This window comes from Mastacembelus armatus, chromosome 24, assembly GCF_900324485.2.
Source record: "Mastacembelus armatus chromosome 24, fMasArm1.2, whole genome shotgun sequence".
Classification (NCBI taxonomy): domain Eukaryota; kingdom Metazoa; phylum Chordata; class Actinopteri; order Synbranchiformes; family Mastacembelidae; genus Mastacembelus; species Mastacembelus armatus.
Genome location: NC_046656.1, coordinates 4,229,581 through 4,239,232, shown reverse-complemented (window position 1 = coordinate 4,239,232; position 9,652 = coordinate 4,229,581). Strand labels below are relative to the sequence as shown.

At 39.9% G+C, this 9,652-nt stretch overlaps 1 protein-coding gene across 3 annotated transcripts; it reads right to left on the bottom strand.

The window, feature by feature from the left end:
• Positions 1-282: 282 nt before the first annotated feature.
• ufl1 (UFM1-specific ligase 1) lies at positions 283-9,081 on the bottom strand. 3 transcript variants are annotated; one of them, XM_026319366.1, is made up of 19 exons: positions 8,874-9,081; positions 8,530-8,675; positions 8,314-8,342; positions 8,083-8,180; positions 7,429-7,543; positions 7,200-7,330; positions 6,522-6,580; positions 6,286-6,432; positions 4,324-4,499; positions 4,048-4,227; positions 3,828-3,954; positions 3,622-3,744; positions 3,275-3,395; positions 3,017-3,183; positions 2,043-2,173; positions 1,757-1,837; positions 1,574-1,659; positions 1,302-1,482; positions 283-697 (listed from the first exon to the last, which is right to left on the bottom strand). In XM_026319366.1, exons 1-19 carry the CDS (start codon positions 8,948-8,950, stop codon positions 500-502), a joined length of 2,373 nt encoding a protein of 790 aa, XP_026175151.1. In that variant the 5' UTR covers positions 8,951-9,081; the 3' UTR covers positions 283-499. The 3 variants fall into 3 exon arrangements, with proteins under 3 accessions (XP_026175151.1, XP_026175154.1, XP_026175153.1); XM_026319369.1 differs by having other exon boundaries at positions 1,383-1,482; XM_026319368.1 differs by lacking the exon at positions 1,757-1,837.
• Between the last annotated feature and the right edge of the window lie 571 nt (positions 9,082-9,652).

The window sequence follows — 9,652 nt, the reverse complement described above, 5'->3', positions numbered from 1 at the left end:
TCAATTCAAACTCTCTGCTGTAGCAAATTCTTGTCATCTATATATTGCATATAAAGCATCACAGGAGAAAATCAGTATAATCTTAACTTCAGCTCCACTCATTTGCTTGCTGTGGAGCTTCTGACCATTTCAGTTTCTCAAAAGGCTCCAAAACAAGCAAGTTGTTTTGTCAGCTGCTGTTTTAAAGGTTTAAATAGAGACTGTCCAGCTCAGTTTAGTGAGTCAGAGCATAAAAACTAACATGGCTGCTTGTGAAAAACCTGAAAAGAACATTGAACCACATTAGGGAGTAGATGTGAGCCTTTAATGAATGCATGAAAATCAGAACCTCATTGAGTATTTTCATGCTAACTGCGTTTACAGTGAGACATCCCACACAGGAATTTCCTGTAATAATTTAGAATTATGTCCACATGGATACACTGCAGAAACATTTAACACATCAACAGCAGTGTGAAAAGTATTTATCTGCGACATTCATTTCTGATATTTGAAATGTTCAGTCCTCATTGACAGATGTCTTTCTCTGGGACAGCACCAGCTCCTTTACCTGAGGTGTCAGGGCCACAAGCTGTGTGCGGACACTCCTGGCCTCCTCGTTCTGCTCATCAGCCTCCTCTTGTTTCTTGCCCTGACTCTGGCTCACCAGCTGCTTCACCACCAGGCTCTGGTATGCAGACAGCAGCTGCTGCTGTTCCTGCAATAACACATGGATGCACGCAAACATTTAAGCATTTTAACTCACCAAACAAATGCTCTGTTACACTGACACCAAAGCAGATGGAGATTACCGACAGCTGCTGTGTCTGAAAACTGGATGTAAACAATCTGAAGATGAAGCAGTGTGTGGCCAACATTTGCTGAGGCATTTAAACTGCATTGAAGAACAAATAAACAAGTCTATTATGACTGAGATAAAGACCTACTATTGTTTTTTTAAGGAAATACACACCTCACTCTAGATCACAAATTAACAGGCCATGTTCTGCATAGCCACAGTCAATATAAGGCTTCAACAGCCTGATATCCTCCATTTATAGTAGAAAATTTCCTTTTTGTGTTTCCTTACTGAGGTACAGCAGAGGGATGTGTACTGATAATGACACTGGTTTGCTGTCAGGAAAAGACATTGTTAATAAAAGTTCATATGCCAACCAGGTTAGAGACCCCAGCTTGCTTAAGCTAACTGAGATGTGTAAGATATTCAGCCACTTTTTTTTTTTTGATGCTTTATCCTCTCACAGATGTTGTTTTGTTGGAGCTCTTAACCACAGAGAGTGGCAAGTGAGGGGAACACATACCGGGGGTATTCGGCCTGTGAGCGTACCAATGACCTGAGGCACGCAGCGTCCTGGGGCGTGCAGCATGCAGTGGGTACTGGCCTGAAACAGCAGCACGCTGGTCAGGTGGAGAACCAGAGCCGGATCCTCTGTCTCCTTCAGCTGCTCAGTAAGAGCCTGCCGGTGCTGGAACATGGCCTGTCTGCAAAACAACACACACAAACAAATGCATAAGTCAGTGTGCCTGAGAGTTAAAAATTAAAACCAAAATGACGAATTGATGTTTTTGCTACCTCTCCTTTTTCTTGTCTCCCTTCTTCAGCATAAATCCACACATTTCAGTGCAGGTCTCTATGTTGGTCAGAAAGTCTTCAATGGTCTGTAATAAAAACAAGATAAAGTTTCTCTACGCTGTATTTGCATTTCATCCTCCACACAAATGCATCAGCTCCTGATGTAAGTGACAGAAACTGTACTTTGCCATTCAAGCAGTTGTGCAGCTTCATGAGAGGCCCTTTGGTCTCCTCTGGCAGTTTGCTCAGAATCTTCACTCTGACCTGAGGCAACACATCAGAAACATTCAAGATGAACAAGTCCAAAACAATAAGACCCACAGTGCATTTCAAACAATAATGTGCTTAAATAACTATAACTTCCTGCTGTGGCTGGTGGTATCTTCCTGACATAGTAGAGCATAGTAAGCATTCATGTGAACCACAGAGAGGACACAAGAAAAGCAAAGCTGCAGGAGTGTTTTCTGACCTCACTGGTGATGGAGGTGGGGTTCTCCACAGACATCATCAGGTCAGCAGCCAGGAAGTTGACCAGGACGTTGGAGATGTCAGTGCACACAGTCTTCAGGACATGCTTGGCAATTTGGACCTGGGTTTCATCTGCACATGAGCAAAGTATGGCTGAAAAATTAATCTGTCTGAACCATGTGCTGTTTCTGCATGGTGTGGCAGAAACATATACTCTTATTTTTAGAATTAGAAGGACCCTTTGTATGTACTGTGGCATTTTGGAATGTCCTTACAAAAAAAACAAAAAAAAAAACAAAAAAAAAAACAACAGTTTATTATTGACCTGTAAGACTGCTGTCATGGCAAACATAAAGAATCTAAAGGTTAGCAAGAAATGCCATTTATTGGCATGTGACTGGTATTGTACAGTACACTGTATATGTTTTAGAGCATTATTGTTTAATGTTTTAAACCCAATTTAAAATAATCCACATGAGGTGATAATGTTTCAGTTTGAGTTATATAAATATAAATTGACAAAAAAGTTAAGACCAAGTCCACTGTTCTTTCTGGAGCTTTTGTCTGGAAAGCCAGGTCTTCCTAAGTAAATGGAGTTTACTCTGTTGCGATTTATAAACAGGCTGTTACTTCAACTTTCATTCCTTTTCTTTTAGCGTTATTTTATTTGTGTATTCTATCATCTGTGAATCGCTTTTTAAAACTGTTTGGAAAAGTCTATATAAATGAAACATTTTATTTCACGATCATCTATATATGCTGAAGCTCTAAGGAGAACCTATTTTTATATGGCACTTACAGTATGTATATTTTCCCTTAATGGACAGTAAAGATAATATCACTGTAAAGAGTAAGTGATATGTGATATGATTGCTTTCCCATTGCATATATGATGTGTGTGTTCTGACTCGACCTAATTATGTGTGGTTATCAAAGAAAGTGTTATATTTGGACTTTCTAACATTTAGGATTTACCAGAGAAGAACCTGGCTCCTTTATCAAAGAGTCGGATGTTGTTGTACAGGTTGGAGATCTCCTCCTGCAGATCCTTCATGCACTTCTTCTTGTTGATGCCTGATGGAGAGCTGGTGGAGGACATGAACACTGTCCGCAGAACCTCCTGATAGGCTTTATTCAGATGCCTGAACAGACAGGAAGCGTAAGAGATTTTGCTGTTCTTGGATCTCTTCAGAGAAGTATTAGCAGAGAAAGACAGACAAACCTGTCTATTACCTTACTAAATGCTCTGCCAGCTCAGAAAGGATTTCTTCAGGGCAGTCACTCACTCTCTCCTCTAAAACAGCTACAATCTCCTTCTGGGCCATAAAGGGGGCTTCAGTGTGTTTGCTGCGATCTTGGTAAAAGTAAAACACAAGCTAATTAGTCTCACAGGGATACTACAGTTACCTTTGTCTTCCATGATAAAAAACAAAAAGCTTAACAACCCAAGGGAGACATTTCTAGCCAACCAGCCATTGCGTTCTTGTTACAGTAAAATGCCTCACTGAACAGGCTTAATGTGTGTATAGAGACATTATGTCCCCTTGGAAGAAAAAATAGCTTTGTGGCCCTCAGCATACTTTGCTGTGAAGGTCCAGTTTCCTCGTCGCTGTCTTCATCTTTCTTGCCTTTCTTCTTAGTTTTACGAATGCGGATCTCTCTGGCGTTGCCTCCCCCACCTGCTTTCACACTGCCACTGCCCTCTGACAGACAGACAGGTAAGAGATGACATATGATCCCAAAAAAAAAAAAATGCAGGGGGAACATGCAGGGCATTTTTACAAACCTGTTGCCTTTTTCCTGCGTTCAGCTTCTCTTTTTTCCTTTTTAGAAGGGGCTGCACTTTCCATCAGCATGGATGCTTGCTTCAGATCCTCTTCAGTTACCAGAAACACTGGACAATTTTTCACTTCCTGAAAATACAATCACAGAAAAGCACTAACACTATACTTTGAAAGTTCTAAAGCATGACATTTAAAGAGTCTTCTGTGGAGAAGTGTGATAACCTTCTGGGCTTTCTGCAGCATGGCCTCATCAAATAAAGAGAGACAGTTACTTATAAACTTCTCACTGACGACAACTGTGCCTCCCAGCACTCTGGCAGTGGACTGGATGTTAGTGTTCCTCATAGCCTGGTTGATCAAAATCCCAATGTCCTCCATCGAGAGGCAGCTGGGCAGAATGGGCTAAAGTGGACAGGGTCAGAATGAGAGCATAAAACAGCTTTTAACAGTAAGATGATAATGATGCAAAAGTAGCTAAGTGTAGCACTATGCAAGCACCTGTATGTCAGTCCATGTGGCGGAGTTGACAGCTTCCTCCACTGAGGCCTCCACCTGGTCGACCAGAGCCTGCCCCACACAGGCTGCTCTGAGGAACAGCAGCTTGGTAGATTTGAAGCGTTTCTTGATGTAACTGGAGGGGTCGGGGATCCCCAGCCTGACCAATGCATCAAACTCTGCAGGAGGAAGACTTTCATCAGTTACAGTAATGCTAATGCAAGTACTTCACACTACTACTGTAAAGCCAGGTTCATTTTGTTACATGATTTTTATAAAAATTTATAATAGCTAGTTTTAGCCAACAAAAACAGAACATGTTTTAGTCTAGTTTTCATCCTTGATATTTTAGTCACATTTTTGTCCTACATTTTTAATATTTACACGCTTGATAAACATTTTGAGGTGACAGCTTTTGCCACCTTTACTGTGTACACACCATGGTTACAGGTGTTGCGGTGGGCTATTGGAAGGTTTATTTATTCATGCAGTGTCCACATTCCTGTGCCCAAAAAAGCAGCAAGCTGTCTCAGCTTTTTGTTTCTGTATTCTCGTCTAATTCTCTGTGAACTGTTGATGAGTTTAGTTCATAAACCATATGCAACATGAGAAGACATACAGAATGTTAGTGAATGTGTGATGCATCCTATTAATAGCAGTGGAACAGGTCGAGCAGATAAATTATCATTAGTGCACAAGCTATTTCAGGCAGTGCAGGAAGCTTTTACTTATCAAGATTTTGTGACAGACATTAATATGGCATTACTTCATGTCCAGTCATCTGTCTTTCAGGGTGTTTAGTTTTTATTTGATGATGCCATAGGTTGATGAACAGTTCTTGTCTTAGTTTTCATTGACAAAATTAGCTTAAAGGTTTAAGGTAAACTTTATTATCCACTGAGGGGCAATTTGATTTACAGTCAGCTTTGTCATAAAGATGCATTTATATGAGACACAAGGGGTTAGTGGAAGTCACACTGCAGGTATTAGTGTAGATCAGTGTTGGATTTCAGTCATTGAAAGCAGCACTGCAATACTGGTATTCAGTGCTTATTGGGATCTAATTATATCACAGTAACTGTATTTACTGGTTTTTTATTTTGCAACATGCGAATATGATTTTACAGAATATTAGTATAGAGAATATTGTCTTCACATTCAATCTGTGCCCCTGTCAGACACAAGATACAACAAAAGCTCAAAAGAACCTTAACTACAGACAAACTGAAAGTAAAATGATGTTAATGACAGACATAGCTGCCTGCAGGTTCTGTGTGTACTTTTGTAACTGTTTCTTTTGTGACTATTTTATCTTTTGTCTTTTGTATTGGCTTATGTCTGTAAATCCTATATTGGACTTATTGTTTGTTAACCTGCTGAATCCCAGATACGTTTCTCACAAGGGCATTATATTTTATTCAACAGAAAAGTAAATCAGAGGTACGGAAATGCTCATGGAGAAACATCCATGTGCTCTCTGATGACACCTCAATCTATTGTCCAAAAGACACAGTGTATGTAATCACAGCATGAGAAGATGACGCAAAGAGGTAATTTAATTGCAGTATGTCGATTTGTTCAAGTTTGAGTTAACTTGGTCTCGTCAAAGTTTCATAAAAAAAATGTTATGAAGAACTTTAAAACTGGCAGCAGAAATGCTGCAAGGATGGAACAGAACCGTGGTATCTCGAACAATACACATTTTGTTTGAAATTCTATTCATTCTTCAGTATTGTTATTTTTGTTACCTCCACCCTGTTCATCTATCTCTGGAGAGATCCTTGTTGTTATGAAACATCTATGTGGAGTGAGCGGGGGAGTGCTTAACAGTGACATTACAGAACAACATTCGTGTGCTGACATTTTAACTGCAAGTGCAGTAAGGAGAACGTGTCAAAGCTGAGAAAACAAAACAGGATGCAACATAAACGTGATTAAAACAGCAATAAAAAAAAAAAAACATACCTAAGTATCCGTTCTGCTGGAGGAAAGAGTCCACCCAAGTATTTTGTGTTTTGGCATAAATATCAGGAATGTACACAGCTTTGTCCTGCCGTCCTCCTACCACACTTCCTTTAAGACGTCCACTGTTAATAAACTCTTCCAAGACAGCTGGGATCAACAAAAGCCATCTGATTAAAATACGCTATGGAACAACCGGTCAAATAAATGTCATCAACATCAGAGGAGGCTCTGCTTACAATAGAGAAGATGTTCCTGAAATCCATATGTTCCGATCATGCTGCTGACAGGTGTTGGTCTAGAGACAAACAGGAAGGTATTCAGCATGAAACAAAAAACAGTTAAAAAAGACACCAGGTCCCATGCATGGACACTTTTGCAGTTCTCCCTTTTATCTCAATATTCCGGGTCAGATTCATTAAACTCTGTGTTCATAAATCGCTTGTTGCAACTTGATAAATACCACCTCTTTAGAGTTGTTAGATGTGCTGATTAGCAAGATCAATAGCCCCAAACTGCAACCTATTCTGTGAGCAGGTTATTCACAAAAATGTTCTTAAGGACTGAAAAAAAAGAATTTCACACTGCAGAGCTTGCAGTGATTTCTGATGCTGTCAGAAATCAAACAAAAACATAAATTTAGCACCAAAAGTAAAACATATGAATACAGTTTCTATGGACATGTTATCAATCAGAATTGTATTTTAGCTTTCATTTCACTTTAAAACATAATGATTTCCAAGTCACAAAAGTGTCTTCTCTTTTAACCATGTGCGGCTATCATTTTGTTTACACTTAAAATCTGAGGTGTGGGAAAACTGTAATAGTCTTAATCACTCATGTGTGCCACTACTTCATTTGTAAGATTCTTTCTGGTGTGAGGCCAAATGTGTGAAATGTCTTATAACAATGTTTACCTGGTGATGCCACTGAAAAGCCCTCGTATTCTGGCTTTGTGCCGTGCAACAAAAGCTGGAGTAAATATGATGCCCCTGTTATAGTGGTCCATTTCGCCTTGGATTATCTTCCCAAGACGCTTCGACAACTCCTGAGATGCATACAAAATACACATTATTGCCTATCTTATCATTAAGTTTCTTGTCTGCTAAACATATGCAAGGAAAGACTAGCTGCAGTGCCACTTACCTCAGTTAAGAAATCTCCTGGGAGGTCATAGCTTTTACACAGTTCTGCAATGCTGATCAGACCAGCCTCCTGCAGTTTGTCATTCACCTCCTCAGCTAAACGGTTCACGTACGTGCTGCAGACAATACCAGATCACTAAAATTCCCACTTCACTTTAGGTTTAACTGGATTGTTAAAAACCAATGGCAAACCTGACCTTTACTTAATAGAACCTTTACTTAAACTAGAACACTCAAAATAAGTAATGTAATCACAGTCCTACCTCAAAGTGCTTAACTTTAACATTCACAATAGCAGCACATACAAATCAAATGATACCCCATGTAGAAAAGATATGGGGTCATACCTAAATCAGGTCATACCTAAATAAGGTTTTTAATAAGTGTATTTTAATAGGCACCAACAAATAAGAAGGAGAATAAGAAGGTGCTGAGGGTGTTGTTTAATGGATACTTCTGGCGATTTCTTTTGGTTTAAGTAACAGTTCATGTAATTTCTATAACACTTAGTCCAATTCAGGGTCACGGAAGGCTGGGGCCAATTCTAGCTGAGACACTGTGCTACCCACTGACAGATCACATATGTTTTAGACTCTGTTTTATGGTTAGATTGATTAATGCAACAATGTGATTTAAAATTTCACTTAATACTCACTCATCAATAAGTTGTCCCAGTATTAGCTGAACTGCTTTATCAGACTTTGCAATTTCACTTGCTCTATTTTCAACATGGACCCAATCCACATTGATAATCTGTGAGGAAGAAGACCACGACAGCATTATAGGATGTCTTAAGAATAGACTAGTGATAACAAAAAGTCTTAGCCTCACTTTGGTATTGACACATATAGGTCTCCAAGTAATATTTTAAGTTGTGAATATATACCTGCTGGAGCTCCACAATGTTGACTCGTCCTGTGAAGTAAAATGATTTCTTTAATGATGTATCCTTGGCTTCCATGTCCAATTTTGAATATACCACACCTGCCCATGCCTCGGCTAAGTTATTTAATGTAAGGCCACAATACATGATGATGCTCCTACATAAGGCTTATAAATGCTCTCTGTCATTCTGGCACCAGGGCTGTGCTGTTAGACTGACCTCCATGGACGTAGAGCTCATCTCGGATCTCCCTGCTGATCTGTCCTGGGGTGATGTACTCCTTTCCATCGAGTGTGTGCACAACATCCAGCTTCTTGTCCTGAACCAGTTTAGCAATAATTTCAATGCAATTCCTCTCCGACAGCCTGTGGAGACATTTGCACGTATCATTCGGGTGTCTCGTTGCCAATTGTTAAACCTGAGTTGTGTAGTTTTTTGTTATTGCAAACAACAGCTGTTAACAGGAAGGAGAAAGTTACAACTTAGTCCAACTTAGTTCAATGATGGTTAACCCTAGCATTGCTACTAGCAGCTGCATGAAGCTAGCTGCCACTATCGGTTACCTTTGCACAGTGTCAGTAAACTGTGCTCTCTGGAAATCAGCGGCAAGACGACGAATTTCTTCCCAGTCAGCCGCCATTGCTAAAAGCTCGTACTCTTCCAGAAACAGTCAGCAGTCAGTGCTTTGGTTGTCCGTCCGATATCAAGACGTGTCAGCTAGCTGGCTAACTTCAGCTCTCCAGTCTAGCCACACGTCAACTTACAGTGACGTAAAACGGCGAGCCACAAGGACCAAACCTTTTCCCTCCAGTGTTTCTTGCCAAATGAGAATATACACTGAGAGTACGGTAATATGGAAGCAGTTATTGGATTAACTGGATTAATAAACCATACAGTCATTTTAGCAATGGGGAGGTTTACACATTTCTCCACTGTCAAAAGGTATTAAGTATAAGTGTTAATATTCATCAGAATGCTTAATTCAAACATTTTATCATAGATACATGAAATATTACAGCATCTCAACCAAAAGTAAAAATATTAGGGGTCGGCAGATTGAGCCAAATATCGATAGCATCGATACCAGCACATTCAGTGCGTTGCTCCTGTTTCATCAAAGAGCAGACATGTCTGCAGACACCAAAGCTCCTTTCACGTATTGCATGTTCCGCCTGTTCTCCAGTGTTTTGCGGTTGAGTGCAGGGAGTGAGTGAATACATGATAGTATGATGGCAGAGAGGAGGAGGAGCTGTGTGGCATTACCTCAGTATATATAAACTGTGATGTGTATAACAAGACTGTTCACTAGTGCGACAACACCACAATTTTTTTTATGGAAATA